This window comes from Lepidothrix coronata, unplaced genomic scaffold, assembly GCF_001604755.1.
Source record: "Lepidothrix coronata isolate B3197 unplaced genomic scaffold, Lepidothrix_coronata-1.0 Scaffold115, whole genome shotgun sequence".
Lineage (NCBI taxonomy): Eukaryota > Metazoa > Chordata > Aves > Passeriformes > Pipridae > Lepidothrix > Lepidothrix coronata.
The window spans coordinates 1258082-1279513 of NW_016690295.1; the positions used below are offsets into that span (position 1 = coordinate 1258082).

Sequence of the window (21432 nt, forward strand, 5' to 3'; positions counted from 1 at the left end):
CAGCACATTACAGACAGGAAAGACCACTCCCCTGCTGTGCTGCACTGTCAGCTTTGCCCCTCTACACGAGGAAGGTGAACCAAGGTATTAGCAAAACATCTTGAGATCCCCAAGTCCCTGATCCCACATGCCCAGAGACTTCTTCATTCTTGTTTCTGGGCTTTGGGATGACTTTGGCTCTCCCCACTGTGGGGACACAAGGTCTCACTGCCATATTCCTTGGTACAGAGCCTTTGCAGAAGAGTGGTGCTGCATGAAGGCCCTGTTAGATGCTGAAATGCATCCAGACCACTGAGGATTGCTGGTATATGAAAAGTTATTTAAAAAAAGATTAAAAAGGCAAAAATGCTTTTTAGGTTAAGGTGGATCATCACTGGGTGCTCCAGTGTAAGCATGTGAATTTTACAAGCTTGTCATTGAGAGAATCAGGGTTGCAATGATCTTTCTGTGAGCGGAAGAGCCGTACTGAATTTTAGTTAGTATGATGCTGCCTTGAAGCTGTGAGCTTCCTGAAGGGCTCAGCCAGGGAGAGCATCTCCAGAGAGATGAAGGGAAAGGTCTTTTAAAATCTCCTGCAGGAGGGGTGCTGTTGGGGACCTCCAAATACCACCACTATATTCCCAATTAGAAGCTGCTGCTTTGCCAAGCCGTAAACAAGCTACTCTTTGTTTCTCAAATTTGATAATCAGCTTGAAACAGGCCCCTGCCAAGGTACCAGTGCTACCTGACTCCTGCTCTGCAGCTGTGCTATGGGAGCATCTTCCTGCAGCCTGTCCTTCCCTAAAGGGGGTGAAAGATTTTGAAGGAGGGGGGGCTCTGTGTGCAGGCTGGCAGTGCAGCGTACAGCCTTGCTGTGTCATCCTAAAGGCTTGGGTTGCTTTGTTGCCTTCTCTGCTCCTTTGTACAAACTTCCCTGAGTAATCTAGTCCACTCGGCTGCAGATGCAGCTGGATCTGATTGTGAGTTCCTGGAAGTCCACCCAAAAGCCACAACGTGGCTGAAGATGGTCTTGCTGTCCAAGTGTCCTCACTAATTTAGTGAGGAAATTAACGTGGTGTTTGGATTATTGGTTCTGTGGGGGAAAACTGAGGATTAGTGTTCCTTGACCACGTCTGTGCAGCTGCAGTAAGGCCTAGCTCCAACTTTTGTAAATCTCCCTAGAGTTACAGAGATCTCATAACCTCTGTCCCTCACAGGCTGCTTCTCTGACTCATTTGAGGCTTGGTGCAGACATTACTGTCTCAAACGCAAGGGTGAGCTGGCACAATATTGAATTGAGAACACTTTGTATGACACTTAATGGAGAGAAAAACTGTGTTACTGGAAGGGGTTTTGTATCTGTCATTGGGGTCTACAGAGGCTGTTAGGCCAAGCCCATAGACTGGAGTGAGTTTTGAACAGCCCTGACCTCTGGGTGAGAGCCGACCTGCGTACAAGCCCTGCAGCTGAAGCTTTAGGAATACTTCTCAGTTACCAAAGGGTCTAGCTAAATCCTTGCCCTGTAAGAAAAACAGTTGTTCCTCTGCTCATGTGAGGAGGATGAGGTGAGTTTTGAAATGCAGACAAAGGAGAAATTGTTTTTATCCACATTTTTCATAGCGTTTGAGTGGGAGGGCCAGATGAATACATGATTGTTCAGTTGAAATCACTGGCTGTATTGCTGCTGTTTAAGTAGATGAAGGCAGCTAAGCTCTGCCACTTGCATTACAAGTAAAACAACCAAAACAAAACAAACTAAAGCCACGTTATGTGCTCTCAATGCAAGTCAGTCAAGGACTCTAATCAGGAGAGCTCTGACTGAGGAGAGACACTTGCAGGGAGGAGATGGGTCGTAGGGCCTGTGTGTGGAAGTGCTGCTGCAGGTCTGGTACTGAAGTAAATCAGCTCACTGCAGGCTTTGGCTGGGTGGGCAGCATGTTCTCTGAAGGCTGGTCACCCACACTACACCAGGGCCCAGTGTGCCCTTTGGCAGTGCCCTTGGGCTAGTGAGGGTGAGAGCAGCCCCCCCCTCCTCCTGCCCACACTGTGCCCCCAGTGAAGGGCAGTCCCTGGCCAGTGTGCTTCCACCCAGCCTGGTTCTGCTCTCACTTTGGGACCTGCAGTTTTGTCGTGTGTGTTAGAAAGAGGAAGCTTGAGGCTGGTTTTGTGGTACCACAGAGCTGTTCTCGTTGCTTTGGAAAGCAGAGCCCCTCCAACACCTTGTCTTGGGCCAGGTCCACCTGAAGCAAGGTATCCCCAGCCCTAAAAACCGCCCAGCTCTGTACCAGAGCCAGGCTGTAGCTGGGTGAGGACTGTTGAAGTTTGGAGCTGGAAGAAGAGGGAAGGGAGCACCCAGGAGTCTTCTGGCTGGCAGGTGGTAGTAGGGACATCACCCTGAGGTGGGCTGCTGGGGAAAGGGCAACCAGGAGGTGGGGGATCAGTCCAACAAGGTGCAATGTGCTTGGCATTAGAGAGGAGAACTTTGAAATTAATGAAACAGGCAATAGTGTGGCCAAAACAAGGCACTGGGGCAGCGTTATGGGTCAGAAGGATCATCATATGTGGATGACAGCAGAGTAAGGAAGAAGTTAACAGCAGCTTAAGGAATGGAAAACTTAAATTCCCTTAATCCCACCAGCCCTTCAGATAGCAAGTTGCAGTAGTGTAGACCATAAAACAGCACAAACACCCTGGGTTGCACCAGCTGCAGAAGCCCCTGCAGCTCCTGGCCAGGCAGTGCCGGAGGGTTGCCCTGCCCGCTCCCTTCCCTCACCCCTGCACAGGTCAATGCCAAAGGACACAGAGGATTTGGAAATGAGCACGTTAGCTCTTTGGCTTGTTCACACTGACTGCCTTAGGAAACTTCAGCACCTAGAAAACGTGAGTCAGTTGTTGTCAGGACACTTCCACTTTAACTGGCTGGTGGTGTGTGCTGCCTTCCTGCAGCTGAACAGCAGTGTGACAGACCTGGTCTGACTGTGACACAAGGTTAACACCTTCCCATGCACAACTTGTCCATGCTCTCTCCCCACCCCCCCTTCCCAGGGTAAATTATTTGAATGTTTTGGTAAAGAATTAGTAGGGGACTCCAGTCCAAACTGAGCAGGCAATTTCCTGATGGAGGTCTTTAGCATGCTGAGGTATAGAGAATAGGAAATCTGAAGTGGGCAAGGTGGAAATGAAGGAAGATCTTACACAAATGCTATTTTGAGTGACTGTTTCCTGAGGACTGGGGTTTCCTCTGATAAGGTCTGGTGCTGCACGCAGAGGTCAGTGGCACAGCACCAGTTTGCATAGGCAGGAAATGGGGCTGTACCCTTTTCCGTCCTGCAGATGGGATGCCTTTTTAGCTTTTAAATTTATAAAGTCCAGTTCCTCTGACTCAGTCTCTTAGCTTCTAATAGAAAATCTCCTGTCCTGGGTAGGAAGTGAGTAAGGCATTGGAGCATCTCTCTGACAAGGACAGGCTGAGAGAGTTGGGCCTGTTCAGCCTTGAGAAGAGACAACTGAGAGGGGAACTCATCAATGTCTGTCAGCAGCTGAAGGGAGGGTGTCACAGGATGGAGCCAGGCTCCTCTCAGTGGTGCCAAGCAGTAGGACTAGAGGCAACAGGCAGAAAGAAACTGATGCACAGGAAGTTCCATCTGAACCTGAGGAGGAACTCTTTTCCTGTGTAGGTGACTGCTCACAGGAACAGGTTACCCAGAGAGGCTGTGGAGTCTCCCTCACTGGAAGTATTCACAAACCATCTGGGCTCAATCCTGTGCCATATACTCTGGGATGAACCTGTTTGAGTTGGGAGGTTAGACCACTGCACCCCCTGTGGTCCTTGCCAACCTTACCCGTTCTGTGATTCTGTGAAACCTGATGATGATGAGAGCTCTGACTTGCCATAGAGGTGCCTGCAGCATCATGGGTTGCCTGGATAATCTCAGATGAGTGGCTTCGTCCACCCATATGCCCCTTGCCCTTTGGGAATAGCAGTAATGCCATTTTGTGTCTTCTGGTAAAGAAGTGGGTTGATGTGGGAGGTACAGCCAGGCACAGACTTGTGAAAGGACTCAAACACTAGTAGTCTGAGGTCCTTAACTCTCCACCTGCAGTGTGATAGGAATGAGGGCACTGATGTTTCAAGCCTGGTTTCTGCCCTGGAGTCAGATTTCCAGAAAATCAGCATCCTCCCGCTCAGCCTTGCTGTGCTGATGTCTCACTGAGGACCGTGCTGGTGCTGCAAGAATGGGTGGCTGTTCAGGATTCAGGGGTAGCTGTGAGGCTGGAATGGAGAGGTACACAGGCTGCTTCTAATTTAGCCTAGCCTCTGTTCAGGAGCATAAATGTACGCCTCACTTTTGTGTAAATACTCAGCCTTTGGGCTGATTCAGGAGAAGCTAGTTCAGGTAGCCTTTCTTATCTAGCTGTGCAAAATGAGAGCTTTAAAGAAGTCCCGGCTTTCTTTTTGAACCCCTTGTTTGTATCAGGACATACTTCTCCTTTTTGATACTCGTTAAACATTAGTGGCAGCACTGGCCTGCAGCGGAGTCACAGTGGTGGCCGACTGGGCGTGTTTACATTGCTGTGGAGGGGCAGGTAATGATTGCCAGGTGGGACCCAGGCCTGCAGAGCTCCAGGCTTTTGTTTGAATTGGCCACACTCTTCTCTTGTGGTGTTTACAGGAGTCCAGCAGCAGCAAGTCCCTGCTGCCTGTACTCGGTCCATACCCCTTTTGTCCTCGGGGATTGAAAACTCTCCTCCAGGCTGGGTGTAACCACCAGCACCTGCCTACAGGGCTGGGGTTCAGTTCAGTGCTGCAAAAGGGGCTGCTTTTTGGGAGAGATCTAATATCATCAGAGCCTACAAAGAAACCCTGACCCTTGGGCCTCTGGGACATCTTTGCCTCCTGTTTGTGCCTGTCGCCCAAGGTGCAGCCCTGTGATGAGGGAGAGCAGTACTAACTTAAACTTTCCAAATGTCCTGCAGAATGTGTGACCCAGTGTTGGAGTCAGTGCACATGTGGACATCCCATGTACTGAAGCACCAAAATCATCTAATCTCTGCTTTTGTGGAGTTGAGTGCAACATAACTTATTCAGATTTATGTGTCACAGTACAAATATTGATAAAATATGCTAGTAAGGAGTGGTTTTGCTTTCTAATCATAGAGTGATTTGGGTTGAAAGTGACCTATAGAGGACTATTCCAACCCCCCTGGTGTGGGCAGGGATGCTAATGCAGGATCTTAAATGTGGTTAGTATCACTGTGAATGTAAACTTATCTTGCTCAGAAAGGACTCTGCTGTCTAACAGATTCCTGAGAGGGTCAACTTCTGAGTGCAGAATTCAAGAAGAGAGGTGGTGATGCCAAAAAGAAAGAAAAAGAAAAAAAAAAAGAAAATCAACAGGAAAAAAGCAAGCACAGAAAGCACAGAAATGTAACTCTTCAGAGAGTTACATCCATCATTGTCCTCTGGTGTCCTGGGTGACATCCTGAGGTCCTTCACCAGCTCTATTACAGGTCCCTGATGATTGAAAACTGGATGTGTAATAAGCTATTGAAGAGGGACTTGTTGACTGGAAATCTGTTCATGTTCGGGAACCACGCTGGGAATCATTGTAGGTAGTCTGTCTGTCTGTGGGTTTTGATGGTCTCCAGCTGTGTGTCTGTTAGTCATAAACATGTTTTCTCCTCTTTCCTGTTAGCGTGGCAAGGGAGAGCATTAATGCATGGGGTGGGAAGGGAACACATACTGAGCATGCAAGCAAATGGCAAAACTGACTTTCTTTGACAGCTGCTTGCAGTGGCCTCAGGCAGTGCTTAGTGCCAGCATGGGTACAAAGTTTATAGACAGAGCTGGAAAACTATTATTTGGTTTTGTTTGCTCTGATTGTTGTATAAAATGCACTATCTTTTCAGGAGAAAGTTGAAGGATTTGGGTTTTACAAATTGGCTCACAAAACCAGTTTCTACTTGGCTTCTGGAGAGTAGAAATGGCACATCATGGTCCAGCCCAGCTCATGTTTCATGTGTTCCTGTGAGGAAGGGCAGCCATGCCCTGCCACCTCGTGGACTTCCTTGAGTTGCCCAAACACTGCCAGGCTTGCTGTGCACTGCCCACATCACCTTTGGGTGGGTGGCCTTGGTGGGCCAAAGTAGAAGTCAGACATGAAAATCAGAGAGGTATGAATTTCTTCCATCTCCTAAACGAAATGAAATCTCGGCAGTCAAGGAACACATGGCTGCTATTGAGCTGGATGCAGAGCCCTGAGCACGTGTTTTCATACGGACACATCTTGCTCTGCAGAAGCAGCGAGCCTGAATCATACAAAATAAAGGCATAGCATAGCAGCAGTGCCCAGTGGCTGCTGTCTCTGGCTGCAGGTGAACAGCTGTGTGTGACAGCCCAGGGACTGCAGGCAGGGAGTTGTTTCTCCAGAAGGTCCATGGGCCAGCACTCGGGCTCTGTGGTGTACATAGTCCTCCAGATGTGTCTGGGATTCACTTGTAGTGCTCTTGCTCCCAGTGGGTTTCTTTTCCATGTTGAGCCCCTGCAAGCACTTGGTGTTCAAGGTAAAAACCCTTGCAAGGATGGAGTGGGTGCACTCCTGAAACAAATGGAGGAGCAGCAAATTAAATAGGAGTTTAACTGATGTTTACTGGATAGTTTGCTCTAATAGATAAGAAAATGAGCCATGTCTGAGGTCTGATGTTTTTCCACTTATACAGGTGTAAATTAGAGGCACCGCTGTTGAATTAGATGTGGTGAAAGCACCACACGTGGGAGGTGAACAAAGCAGAACCACTCTCCCAGAGCTTGTCATTTGTTCCTTCTGCACTGAGCCCCAGGGGAACTTGTGCAGCTGATATGTTTGTATTTACTTGGGCAGGAGATTGTGGATGGATGAGGTTGCTCAGGGAATTGCAAGGGAAACTTGACTTTATTCTGTATTCATCCTGCCTGAATGCACAGTTCAGGGGTAGTGCTGTTTAACTGCTGGGATGCTACTGCTTTTCCCAAATCAGTGTCTGTATTTGCTGTACACAATCAAAAATAACCTGGAGAGTCTGTTTATTTTGCTCACTCCCACTGTCCTAAATTGACCTACACTTGTAGTAGGAGGCTGAAGGTTTAGCCTGCCAAGGTTGGTTTGCCTGCCTTCTGCCACAAGCACAGGTAAAAAGGGGGCCAGAAAGGAGCCCATAAATCCCTACTTGTGTGGCAGGCACATGTCTTAGTGCTGCCACCAGGCACCCAGCCTGATGGCCATCCCACTGAGAAGCACAAGGACCTGTAGCTGCACAAGCTGAGGCTGCCCCTGAAGTTTCCTTCTCTCTGAATCCAAGCTGAGGAAACCTGACAGGGCTGTACTGGGTTGAAGGGATGTTTTTGCTATGCCTGTCCATGCACACACCTCTGGGGACAGCACAGGGCACCACTAGAAACTACCCGCGATGGCCAAGGACTACTCGATTGAAGGAGTGAAGTCCCCCTGTGGTTCCCTCCTCCCCTAACACTCTGCTATCACCTTTGTGCTTTTCCAGGCTGCTGCCTGCCCTTGGCTGATGAACCCACCTCCCCCAAGAAGGCGAAGAGCATCCCTGGGTGCTGCGGCTCGGAGAGCTGGTTCTCACCCCCTTCCACCAGGTGTTCTGCCATAAGGATCATCCCCGAGGAGGAGATGACTGAACATAACTTTCTTGCCATCCGAGTCATGGTCACCAGTGATGCAAGCAGGTACTTTAAAATATGAGTAAGCCTATAGAAAACCCAGTTTGATTTTTGTCTGGACTGGTAAAGGAAAGTATGACAAAACATAGTACTGTGTGTGTGTACAACTGTGGGGGGAAAGAAAAAAAGAAAAAGACAAACTGCTCAGAATAACAATTGTTCTTAACCACAGCCATAAATCCCCCCAGGCACATGACTCACTTTGCAGGAAATCTTCAAACATTCACATCCCTCACAGGGGCCTGAATCAGAGGGAAAAACGTTGCCCTGATCAGCCTGGGTTCAGCTCTTGGAACAGACATTTTTTGGGACACAGGGATTAAGACAGTGGGTGTGTTGTGGCAAAAGGTGCATCCTGTGACGTAGCCACCTCCCATCTTGGGCACCATCCTGCAGCTCTACACCCTGGGCCTCTTCTGGGACATTTGAGAGCCTGCCCACCCCTAAGAAATTGGATGGTCCTTGAGGAGTTGTCAGAGGAAGCGCAATTTCTGCATGCACATCAGAACATATTTGCTCTCTGGGCAGGATTCTGTGGGATTTCATTCTGCCTAAAGATTAGATGAATATCTCCTGAGTAAAGAAGCTTTCCTTACTGAGAACTAAAAAAATAAAGGGGGAGGAAGGAAAAACAAAAAGAAAAGAAGGCAAAACTGAAGCCAACTGTTGCAAACACTATTGCTCTGTAGGGAAGCTCATTCAGATTCCTGACATCCTTTAAACACCTGTTTGTGGTGCTGTGTAGATTGTGGAGAGCAACGCTCTGAGAAATGCAACTTTCTGCTGTTCTCTGCAGTGGTTTGTGCTCCACACATGGGTCTGGGTGCTCTTACAGGGAAGGATGAGAACCTATCAAGGGCTCCTCTCCCATGAGGAAATGGAGAACACAGGGAAGGGTTTACTACCTCTTTGACAGTCCCCCCCGCTTCCCCCCTCCAGAGCATGTGCTTGTATTCCTCCCTAATACCCTCCTGCTCGTGGTGGCGCCCGGGCAGTGATGAGAGCCGGCTAATCCCTCTGATCTGAGGGATCAGCTCCTTTCCCTGCAGCAGCCCCCGTGGCTGGACGACAAGGCCCCTGGTTCTCTGCCAGCAGGACATGGCATGAGGAGCGACGCTGCATCTGTCACCAGCGTGGCGAGTGCCAGGGCTGCGAGGTCAGGCTCCTGCTCCTCCTTCCCCTCGTGCTGCTCCTGCAAACCAGCCCCTGCCTAAAAACGGGGGACAAGAGAAATAGGAAGTGACAAATGGCACTGCTGGGCTGTGTCCACGGGGAACTCAGTGGGACTGGGAAAACGACCAGCTCGGTGACACAGCTTTGCAGTTCAGGGCTTTAGGTACCGTGAATAATAACTACCTACCAAGCAGAGATCAGAGGAGAAGCTTCATGCTGGAGCATTTACCTCCTTACTGGCCAAGGAAAATAAACCTTTTGCTCTTTAAAACAGAAAGATATCAATCAATGTTGATGGCAGGGCTTTTTCTTTGGTATGGCACTCTGCCTGATCTCAGTGTGGTATCTCCCCATCCACACAGGGACTCGGCTATCAAAGCCTTCATATATTTAGATTTTTATATGTGTATATATATATGTTTGACGCTGCTTGAAAGTCACCTTAAAAAGTATGTTTTAGTGGTGAAATATCAGGCCACTCTGATTCAGCCTGCCGAGAGCTGAACACCTGGAGCAATGTTCCCATCCCTGCTGTCTTGCCCACCCTAGCCTCCCAGTACTGTTGGTTTGATCAGAGTGCAGGGATGGTGAGTGCTACCTGGATGTATGGCTTTTAGCCTGGCTTTGCATGGTCTGCAGCCTGTCCTTTACCTCCTCTTCCTCCAGGCTCTGCAAGCAATGCTGTATAAGCACAAAGCAGCATTCTCCTGCCACGCCAACAGGATTGCTCATGGTGTGAGCTCCTCTTTTTTTTTTAAGGCAGAACTATTAATCATTACAGTAAATCTATGAATTAGGTTAGTAGTATTGTTTGCATTAAAAATAGGCTGAGTGGGATCATGCTGGTGGTGAGAATGTGGTCACATCAGAAGGGCTGACAGTATCTGTTCCCTGCAGCCTGGACTGCAGAGATGAAAGAAATGGCATGATTATTGGGAAAAGGGCTAATAATCACCTCAAGCTGTCATTCTGCCATGAGGCAAGGTCATGATGTGTGTACCATTCACATGTGTTTGTGTGGCATATTTTTAATTACATTTAAAGCAAGGGATGCCATAATCTGCCCCTGTGATCGGCTTGGGTGCCTCCCTGAGCTTGTTGTTACATGGGCTGTCCCAGTGGCTTCTAGGAACGAGGAGAGTTTATTTTTTTATTTCCTGTAGACACCTTTTGCATGTTTGAAGGCTGCTCATGCGGCTTCACTCAGTCCTCTCTCTCTGACTAATGCTTACAACTTTCTCCAACTTCTTGACTAAACCTTGTTTGCTGGGCCCACAGCTGTCCTCACACCTCTCCTCCTGGCTCCTTCCTCCTCTTGAATTCCTTATGGATACCTCTTACTTCCAAAAATCTGTGCAAAAAATGTGAGAAGTGTAGAGTTTTGACCCTCATGCCTTGTTTCCAGGCCAGTTGTGGCATTGCTGTTTCCCTTACTTCATCTTGTTGTACAGTCTTGCAGGCAAGTTGTACAGTCCCTGCTAAGCAAGCAGTGGGATGTTTCACCCCAAGTCTCTCTCAGTGGCACTTTGACTCCAGATGCTGGTTGTGGGTGCAAATGCAAAGTCTGATGGGAATAGGGGTAGCTCACCTACAGCAAATTACAGTCCTGTAACGAGGATGATGAAAGAGGGAAAATGAGGGCAGCGGGTCTGGCTGCCAAACACCTATTTCTCTGAGACACCCACACTGCTGTCAGTGCTGATGCCAGTGCTTATTGCACTGCAGGGGAATAACTCTGTGCCATATACCTCCTGAAATGTCCCACTTTCTTTCTATCTTGCCCTTTTTCCCGGTAGCTCTGAGCTGGAGTCTGATTTCAACGGTGACTCATCGAACTCTGAAGTGAGTGAAGGACAGACCACGCTGCTGGACCCCCCCGCCTGCTCGAGCCCCATCCAGAGGTGGGCATCGCTCATCAGGAGCCCTGTGGTGCCAGAGGAAAGCTCCAAAACATCCAAAGTTGCTGATGGTAAGCAGCATCCTGACCTGATGCTCCTGATGTATTCTAAGGGCTTCAAGCAGGGTTGGGGGAGAGGTTTCAAAGCAGAGGATGCTCCCTGTAGTGTTAGTTCCCACTAACAGGTTGTACCTGTTAGTGGTGTCTTTGTTTGGGGTGTTTCTGCCTTTCTGGTGCTGTAACTGAAACACCATTTCTGTGAGGCAGGGTAACCTGGAGTAGTTGTGCCTCATATTTATCTCTCAGGGGTGGGATGAATGTTTTCCCACAGGTAAAAAGTTTGGATGTTCTTAGTAGTCAATGAAATGTCTAGGCAGCGTTGCCTGGGCAAGGGTGATGTTGGGAAGCACTAGAGAGCTCTGCTTCGTGCAAGTTGTGTTTCTACCAGTATCTGCTTAAAATCTTTTTTTATCCAGTGAAAACACAAGAAGGAAATGATATTAGCCAGCAGGGAGGTATGGAAAGGTTTAGGAACTCATTTCTGAACCCAGTCAGAACTAAAAGATGTGCTAAAAACAGCCAAAGAAGTTGTTTTGCAGAAAATATAAGACCATCAGCATTCATTTCTTCCCATCTCCCCCCACCCACCCCCACATCCATATATGCATTTTTAATACAAACAGAAAAGAGGGGGTTTTATACAGCAATTTGAATTGACTCTTGAATAATGAGGCCCTTGTTTAGGGCAAAAGGACAGCTGCAGACCCCAAAGAGTTCCCAGCAGCATGTGACCCATATCACTGAAGGGGTTTATCCTTTTTCTTCCCCAGTTTCATGCTGTCCCCCACCCCTGGCTGCTAAAGTCATCTTCCTACCACCATCACTTTCCTCCCCGCCATGCCAGCCGGGTTATCCAGATCTTCCTGAGCAGCCTGTTTTGGCTCTGCATCCTCACCCAGCTGGGTGCACCCAGCGCATTTCCACCCCCCCGCTCCGCGTTCAGTCTGCCCCCTCCCCCGTCCGTCTGTCTGTCCGTCCTTCTCGTGTCGGCTGCTCGGAGAAAAGAGCCGGTGTCGATTTGGGGATAAGTGAGAAGGTTCCTGAGCTCTCCCACCGGGAGCTGCTCCCGGCATCCCGCGGCGTGCGCGCGCTGCCCTCTCCCGGCCGCGCTGCGGGGCCGGGGCCGCTGGAGGCTGCTTGGAAAACTGACCCCCGGTGCCAGAGGTTTGGGGTTTTTTTTCCTCTACTTTTATTTTTTAACATCTCCATTTTCGGTCTTCGACTTTTGCTGCATTAGCTGAACCTGTGTCCTTTCTGTTTCTCTTCAGCACTCCAGAGAGCCAACAGCTTTCACTCCACAGCCTTAAATAAGTGTCAGAATTGGAGAAGAAAACTCCAGACAAGTGAGTAAAGCCCGAGAAGTGATTGTATTTTTTATTCATGCTGGTTTTGATATTTCTGTTTCTTAATTATCTGGTTCCCCTTCTTTCCTTTACAAGTTTTGTATTTTTGAGTCTCTAGATGAGAAAACAGAGATCTAAAACACATCAAATAGTTCTTTTCCGTTTTCTCATCCTTGAAAGATCGAATTCCCCTTCTGTGTGACTGTCCTCTATGTAATTACATCCATCAGTGAGTGGTGTCCTCTTTAATTCTCCAGATGAGAGCATGCACTCTTATCCCAGAGCTGCATATTTTGTCTCTAGCCCTGCCCACACCAATTGCTTTTGATCAGGTGCAACACCGGGTCTAACATCATGTCACGTATTAGAAATGCTGCTGGAGGTGCCTGTTTGCATCCTTCCACAGGTGCTCTGTCACCTCTTTTCTGTTGGGGATAAAAAAAACCAGGTAATATCTCTGGGTTTCTGAGAGGGAGAAAGCCAACAGCTGTCCCAAGAGGTGAGCTGGTGAAAACAGGTGTTATTGGTTCTTGTCCTCCAGCAGTTTCCCTTGGTTTGGGCTGACCTGTCTTTGCCCATGGGAATCACACAGGAATGTAGTGACTTTGACAGACTGGCTGTGTTCTCTACTCACTTCTGAAACAGTGTAGTCACCCCTCACAGCTGAGGCTGCATCTAGGTAACCTTTCTCTTGGGCTAGAGTCCCCAGACAAGCCAGCCACCCTTAGTCACATCCTTGCTGCTTGGAACTGTGTTGCCCATCCCCCTTCAGCACAGCCCCTTGGCAAGTGCACACACTTTCATCCCGGGATCCCACTGAGGACTGGCAGGTACCTGCCAGGATTGACCTCACCAGTACTGGGGTTGGGTGAGCTTACCAGCATCCCAAACCCTCTCAAAGCTTTGTTAGAAATGCAGTTGTAGACTGGGGTGTTGACAATCCTAAGTGTGAAACGTGAATGTACAGCAGCAGAAAGAAGGGCTTTGTGGACGTGACCAGGTGCCACAGTTTCTGGATGTGGAAACAGTGGGTTTTGGGGAATGGTGGTGACAGCTGCTCTTTACCCTGCCCTAAGCTTCCCTCTGCAACAAGGGAGATTTCTGCTGCCACTTGGAGTCCCAATTACCTTCAGAGAAGTTATGTTTCTGCTTCTGAAACAAGTAGGACCCCTGTGCCCATTATAGTACCAGTGCTCAAGCAGAGGCATTTTGACTTGCTTGCTTTGAGTGCCCAAGAAAGCTTCAAAATCATTTGCAGGTGCCCACTGTGGGATGAATTTTTAGATCCCAAAAGCACCTAGCACTATCACTACCCTCCCTCAGCCCCTTGGAGCCCCCGATGCCACAAGTCTGGGATAACTCAGGAAATCTCAGTAGAGTATCTACAGGGCTATTTCATGGTCCTGAGGGAAGGCTCCACCAAGCTCAGCTTCAGCAAACCCTTCCCTCCCTCTGGTCTATCCCCAGAGAAGTAGTTGTGGCAGATGGACAAGCAGACAGGTATGATGGGGCTGTGTTCCCTGGAATTCACTGCACTTCCAAAGCATGAGGCCTTGCTGTGCTCTGAGAGGCTGCACGGGGTGTACCACCCAGGGGAAGGCTCTGCCATGCCTAGGATGGGAAGGCGGAGCAGGTTGTCCTCCAAGTCCCATGGCATCTGTGTCAGCCTTGGCTCTGCCTCTGAACATTTGGGGTTTGGCATATACACCAGTTTGGCTCCACCAAAGGATTAGACTTAAAACCTTGCCTTAATTGATCTCAGTTGTTGAAAGCTCAATCAAAAATTATGCTTATTCCAGATTTGAGGTGGGGGTAAGAAAGACAGAGAGGAAAGAGAATATTGGGGGTGAAGGGGGGCATCCCTCTTAACTAATTTTCAGCTTGTTCTCAGCAAGTACATTACTTAATGGTTTGCCAATTAATTTTCCCATCATTTTGTTAAAAATCTTCCGCGTGCCTCAAGGGCTCTAGAGGGAGCTAGAAGCCTTTGAGAGGGTTGTGCTGCATGAATCTGCCTGAACCTCAAGTACGCTGTTAAAATGAGGTGTAAAGCACAGTCAGCGTACAGTGGGAACAGAATAAAGGCATTTTTTAGTCTCTGGAGGAACACTAAGTCATAGTTTCTATATTTAATCCAATTTGATTACAGGAATTTTATATGATCATCAGTCACAGGGAAAAAAATCTGTCTCCTTTTCAGACATATTTCCCAAAACACATATGTTTCATAAACAGCGCAGGGTACAGGGCCAAGAAAAGGAAATCAGTGTCACAGCTATATTGGCTGAAAGGCTCAGAGCAGGATATTACCTTTCAAAACCTTTAATCCCCATCGCCTGGCCACAGGGAACACTGTGCTCTTAATTTATCTTGGGATTTTGGGCCAAGCAGATCATGATAGTGCCCTAGGGAACTTTTTTTTTTTTTAAATCCTGTTTTGAAAGTGAAGCTGAAAATGTAGGTTCAGCGTGTTGGTGGGAATAAAACCATTATCCCTGTGACAGGAGGCAAGCTGTGGCTGCGTGTGGAGCAACGATCTCGTGTGTGCAGGCCCTGTCCTTGTGAGCTAATGCATGCCCACGAGAGCTGGAGTGGGAAGCAGTTCTCCCCATGGGCGTGTGCCCTTACCCTGCAGACCCCTGGGCTGGGGGGGTTATGTCCCTGTGGGAGCTGTGGCTGTCGCTGCTGCAGCGGTTGCGTTTCCCCTCTGTGTGCTGAACCATGATATTTGCTCATGTCAGGAGGCTCAGGGCTTAGGCGGATCAGGCTAAACCCCCCTGGCTCACTTATGCAGGTGGTGGTATTTTTTTTTAATCCTAATTCTGGATTCTCATGTTTTCCCGTGGCTCAATTCACTTTATAAAGGTCAGCCCCTGGCTGCTGTCCCTGCAGCAGTTCCTTGACGAACTCCAACACATTGTTTCCCTCCAGTCTTGATTGAACATAACCAGTTGCATCAAGATTGGGTACAAATAGGTGAGACACTGACAGGAAAGAAGACTTGGCCTCTCTCCCTGGCTTGCTTTTGCTGAAGTTCACATGCAGGAACTGTCCTCTCTCCCTGGAGTCTCGTTTGTGTCCTTATTTAGTTGTTAATCCCTATGTAGAAGAACCAAAGTTTGGTTTGGGAACCTGCATGGATTTCAGAACTAATAGGTGGGTTTGGCAGTTAATAATTCAGCTATAAATATGCTTGTCATCTTATAGCTTGACATGGTAATATCTTGGCTCAGGGGTACTTCCATTTGTCCAAAGATTATTTATTGTGTAAAATTCCCACAGGCACAAATATTGGAAAGTTCCCCTGACTCCCTTCAGATGCAAGTTGCCTCCCTACTTTCCCTTTCAGCAGTTCAATGTATGTTTGTACTAGTTTTGGTTCAAGGCCTTTAGTAATTAGTTACCTTGCCTGATCCTAGGAGAGCCCCCTACATGCTGCCTGTTTTCCTGGCTTGGGAGACTGTTTGGGATTATTTCTGTACTTATTGCCTGCAGATGGATGCATTTCCCATTTTTCTTTTTTCCATTCCGATTAACAACCCTCTCAGAGGTCACTGACTTTGTTCATTTCTCAGAACTACCCAAAGTTCAAAAGTCACAGGTTGTTTTGACTGCCTCTGCTTCTGAGCCCTGAAAACCCTCTAAAGGGGGCTGGTTTTCCAGAAAGTTTCCTGGAACTCAAAAGCTGCTTCACTACATCCAGCCAAAAAGTGGAAGCAGTTCAAGTCCACCGCTGGAAATATCGACACGTGTTTGGCACAGCATGCACACACAGAGTGAGGCCATAAACTTCAATACTGTAGGTCACTTCTTTGGGTTCAGCTGTATCCAGGTGACTGTTTCATTTTCTAGTCTCGTTCTTTAATTGCGAACTTTATTTAAGACAAAATCAATAGCAATGTGACTGTAAAATTTGTGTATTTGACAGGCTTTCCTCTGCTGTCCAGCAAGAAACCTGGGCTACACTGGAAGGACAGCTCAGGCAGCTGTCAGAGCGGTCCTGGAGAGGGTCATTCCCAAACACAGGTATGAAGGAGACTTGTGCAGAGCAGAGTGAGTGTAACTACTGTTGGGGCATGTCTGCTCTTGGCAGACTATCTGGGCATCCTCTGCTCTTTCAAATAGTTTTAGTCCTTCCAGTAACCACTGAAGTTGGAGTTATGCTTGTGCTGTACAGAGGGAGGAGAACTTTGATATGATCATTCCCAAATCAAGCGTCTAAGTTGCGTTTGCTGTGGGACTCAGACCTCGACTACATGAAGACTTTTAGGCACTAATCTGTGGCATCAGTCATGAAATCATAGAGTGGTTTATGTTGGAAAAGACCTCTAAGATCATTGAGTCCAACCATTAACCCAGCCGTGACAGGTCCAACACTAAACCATGTCCCCAAGTGCCACATCTACGTGTCTTTTAAGTACCTCCAAAGATGATGACTACACCGCTTCCCTGGGCAGCCTGTTCCAGTGCTTCACGACCGTTTCAGTGAAGAAATTTTTCCAAATATACAATCTAAACCTCTCCTGGCACAACTTGAGACTGTTTCCTCTCATCCTGTCACTTCTTACATGGGAGTAGAGACCATTCCTCACCTCACTACAAGCTCCTTTTGGGTAGTTGTGGAGAACATTGAAGTCTCCACCAGATCTTCTTTACTCCAGGCTATACACCCCCAGCTCCTTCAGCTGTTCCTTAGTCCTACACTCCAGAACCTTCACCAGCTCTGTTGCTCTTCTCTGGACATGCTCCAGCACCAAAATATCTTTCCTGTAGTGAGTTGCCCAAAACTGAACACAGTAGGTAGGCACTGCCACCCTGCCCTTCCCTCACAATGTAGGGCTTAGCTGCCACTGGGATTTCCTTTGTGCTTCTACCCAAAGGAGAGGAAATCCCTGAAAGCTCTGTCCCATGCTCCTCTCAAGCTGACTGTTGATCTCTCCATGTGCTCATGGGGCTGGATGGAAACGTGTGGCACGTTGGGCAGGGCCATGTGCCAGCAGCAATGGACGGGGTGGGAGGGTATCACATCTGAGTGGCTGAAATGCCCCTTGATCACTGGGCAAAAGCCAAGTCCCAGCTGTGACCTTGGAGAGCAAATGTGGGAGCCGAGGTAAGGGCTTGCATGGTGCCAGCCATGGAAGACCTGGCATAGGAGATGAGGGATTTCTGCTGTTAGAGCCTTTAGACATAGGTGTCCCATGTCTAATGTTTTGCCCTTGCCTCCAGTGGGCAGAAGATTTCTAAACTTGCAGCAGGCCCTGGGCTCCACACCTCCCACGGCTCAGGAGCATCTTCTGCTTCCTTCAGGACCTAGGATTTCCATTGTCTTTTAGGGGATTTTAATTTATTTTTTTTTTTAAGACTGAGGAAGGGTGGACCTGCCCTAAGTGCAGCACTGCAGCAGGAGTCATGACCGACCATCCTGAGCAAAGGGCAGCACGTCCCTGGACTTGGAGCCAGGTGGAGTGGGGGCCAGCCCACATCCTCTGTGCCCTAGCCAGTTGTCCTCACCCTTGGGTTAAACATGATTAATATTGCTTGACCTCAGGGCCTGTGTTAGGAAAAAAAATCAACTCTTCCACATCCATGGTGGTAGTTGAAATCCGGTGCAGGACAATGGGGCCAGGAAGGGAATGTCCCAGGGGAGCAGAGCTGCACAATGCTGCCTGGCCACTCTGTGCACAAGGAGAGGTGACTCCATGCAGGTCCTGTTCTACAAGCAGTGCTTAGTGGCCTTTTTCTTAAAGAGTAAGGATTAAGAGGGTGTTCATTTGTTTGTTGGTGTTTCTTACGCTTTTCTATCCGAGATCCTGGCCAGTAATAACTTTAGTCTTCAAATACAACTGTGAAATGGAGAGGAATCATTACTGCTTTAGTTCTGGTGCTTATGGGAAATGAAAAGCCAGACAGATTAATGGCTTCACCCATGTGAATTTGGGTATCTGGCATGTAAATGGAAACAGGAATTGAATCTTCACGCCATCCATTATCATGTAGCACTGATGATAAAATGCCTCCCTTTTAAAAGGAAGAAAGAACTCAAGTTTTGGTCTGCTTGCTAGATAATGTGGGTATTTATCCTTGTTACGATCTTCAGCAGAAGATTTTGGTGGCTGAAGTAATGAATTTAAACATTTACCAAAGGAAAAATATCATGAGAGAGAACTAACTGAATTGTTTAAAACTACCATCTTGCATTTTATAGTCTTTTTTGGGTCACTTCTTTAATTTCTACCTCTGCTATGTAAGCATGCAGTATTATAAAAGCATTTGGAGAGGATGGATGATGGTCTCTTGTGCTTGCTCAGAACTCTAAGGTGATGCAACTGGAACACACACAGGAGAAGAGAGCAGATCTGCTCCTCTCTGTTTTCCTGGAGATAGGATTGTTTCTTTCTAAGGAAAATATTAAAGGCAATTCATAAAGATATGACAGATTCTTAGCATGAATGACATTATTTTTAGACTATTAAAATCTCCAGTAATATTAGATCTCCACTCCTAGAGAAATATTAGCCCTTTAGGAAGAAAAGCTGTTCTTAATTTATTGTCATCTACATATGTTTGTGTGTATAAATTAAATATTATGTTTATTATTATTATGCTAGGATTAAAATGGATTAAAATATTATATGAAATAAAAGATACACAAGGCAGTATTTTTCTATCACTAAAATAATCTTTTTTTTTCATGCACATCACAGTCGGCTTCTTACAATAGACCACCAGAAACTACAAGAGGACATTTGAAACCCTACAGCCCAGTATTTCAAAGAAAAGAAAAAGCCAGAGAGATGCCTGAAGACACATATTGCTATGTCCCTCATTGTTCTTTTCAGAGCAGCACCACGGGTTCTCCAAGGACCTCTCCTGGAAATGGGAAACTGGTTGTTGATTTTTACGAGCCTGAAGATACAGATAGTGACTCTGGGACATACTCAGCCCAGGACTGGAAGGAAAAAACGTGGAAACATATCTCTGAACCAGAAGATTTTAATAAGAAGACAAAAGAGCTGTTATCTCTGGATTTGAAAGGAAAAGATGGCAAAAATACCAAGCACCCAGAAGAAAAGCCTGAGCAAGAATTAAAGGAGGCAAAAAAGAGGCTGGGGCTTTGTACTCGACAGCAACCCTTGTTTGACTCAAAGAGAACAGACTTAGGTGGAACCAGGGCAGGGTATCAAAACAGTGGAGCCCTGTGGACTACGGAGAAGAAGGATGATGACTGCAGAAAAAATGTGTTCAAACGATCTGGTTGTCCTGTGCCTCTTGAAATTGCAGATGATGCTCTGCCAGCTTTGCCAGTTGACACAAAAGAGGCTCTGAGGAGTCTGGATGCAGTTTCCAGGCAGCACACAGCCAGCCAGCCAAAATCACCACTGCGGATCATTGCCAATGCTATCAAAAGGTCCATTTTGGAGCCTCTAACCTCAACTCCAGGAGGACTGAAGCAGCACTCAGAGAGCAAAACCAAAGCCTCTTCAGAACAAGCTTTCTTCAGCTTCCCCAGTGCTCCTGGTTATTCCCTAAGCCAAAGGAACACTAACAACAATAACACTCAGATACAGGATCCTAAAGTAGGGGAGTGGGCAGAAGAATATTTAGGAGATGGAAGTGCTTTCTCAAATCCATCTAATTTTTCTGTCAGCTCCAAAGAGATATCTCTAAGGGATTACAGTGAACAGGTATCCCTCACATCCTCCAGTCCTCACATCAGGCTTCCCAACACAACCAGTATACCTCAGAAATCATCTTGCACTAGGATGGAGGATGTCCCGGGACTCCTAGAAAAGTTTACCTTTAAAGACACTCCTCCAGGGACTCCCATGGATGACACGTGTATCCGTAAGGAAAAATCCACTCTTCTTTCATCTCCAAAGCCCAAGAACACCTCCAAGGACAATCTGGATGACTCTGCACAAAAAGGTAGCCTTGGATTGCTCTTCAGTAGACTGAGAAGTAAAGCTCATGAAAGAGAAGGGAATTCCTTGATGTCATCTCTGCTTTTCCCGAAGGACCATTCTCCAGACGACAGGTTGTGCTACCCTTCCACAGGTGAGGACCTGAGTGGAATTATTTTGTTGCTGCTATTATTATCGTTATTATTGTTGTTATTATTATTGTGTAATAGCACTTAACCTTTAAAAGACCTGTGCGTGATCATGCAAACACATATCTGTTGTATGTTATGTTTAATTTGTAGTTACTTTCTACATAAGAAGACTTAATAAATATAGTGTAATAAGCACCTTATTGACCCACGGTGACCTATTTGAAAGTCTATCTGGGCAGTGATTAAAAGGCATCAATTTTCATGTTTGCTTGCAAGAACAAGGTTAGTATTAAAATTGCAGGCAAGTCCAAGAAATGTTGATGTCAGACAAAGAGCAGTCTGAGTAATGTGAGCATAGGCTCAAAAAGAATTAGCTGCAGCACAGTTCTAGGGATGAAATACGAGGCATGAGAGCTGCACCCACCTGTCTTTCTCTGTGATCCATCTTTCCACGAGCCCACTGCAGAAAGACTCAGTTATTTAACTGAATAACCTATTGAATTTTGTTGGCATACCTGTTTGTTTCTTACTTTATTAAATTGCAACCCCAAATATAACCCCAAACTGCAGCATTAAAATCTGTATGTAAAATGTGAAGTCACTGAAATGTACCAACTGAGCTGCCAGACCCTTTTGCATCCCTTCTGCTTCAGAACTGCTGCATAACTGTGAGGAAGAGAGACAGCATGTAAGAGACTTGATCTGAAGCTCATTAAAATTGATAGAATAACTCCTGCTCTCATTCCTGAATTTTTGGGTTGGACTTTGGAGCATGCTTTATCTAACAGCTCACAAAACCAGGCATCCCCATTGAGCCAGAAGTTGCTGAGGACTGCACTGAAGCCACAGAGAGTTGCTATTCACACTTGTAAAGCTGTGGCCCTTAATTGGAAGCTTTTTTGGAGTTTATACCTGGTCATCACCCATCAACTGAGCCAAGCTGACTTGCTCTTAACAAAATGTGTTACAATAATTGGTATGCTGTGGTCCTGCTAAAATGGGAAAAGTTCTTGTTAGGTATGAATAATGCTTTACTTTATTTATGTTTTAAATATTTTGGGAAAACACGGTGGTTTGATATGTGTTGCATTCCTCTGCTATGCAAGCCAAATGAGGATTCTTAAATTGTTACAGTTATTGACTATAACCATTGAAAAGTCTGTTTAGATTAAAAAAAAAAAAAAGTTAAGCTCTGATCTAACCA

General features: G+C 47.0%; 1 protein-coding gene across 1 annotated transcript in view; it reads left to right on the top strand.

Annotated features, from left to right (window-relative positions):
* Nucleotides 1-21432, top strand: part of LOC108502259 (protein-methionine sulfoxide oxidase MICAL2-like) — a 150074-nt gene that overhangs the window by 108211 nt on the left and 20431 nt on the right. Inside the window, exons 29-33 of the mRNA XM_017825000.1 lie at nt 7516-7708; nt 10672-10844; nt 12101-12175; nt 16104-16201; nt 18880-20230. Of these exons, the coding sequence (XP_017680489.1) occupies nt 7516-7708; nt 10672-10844; nt 12101-12175; nt 16104-16201; nt 18880-20230 (1890 nt within the window). The remainder of the gene's footprint in view (nt 1-7515; nt 7709-10671; nt 10845-12100; nt 12176-16103; nt 16202-18879; nt 20231-21432) is intronic.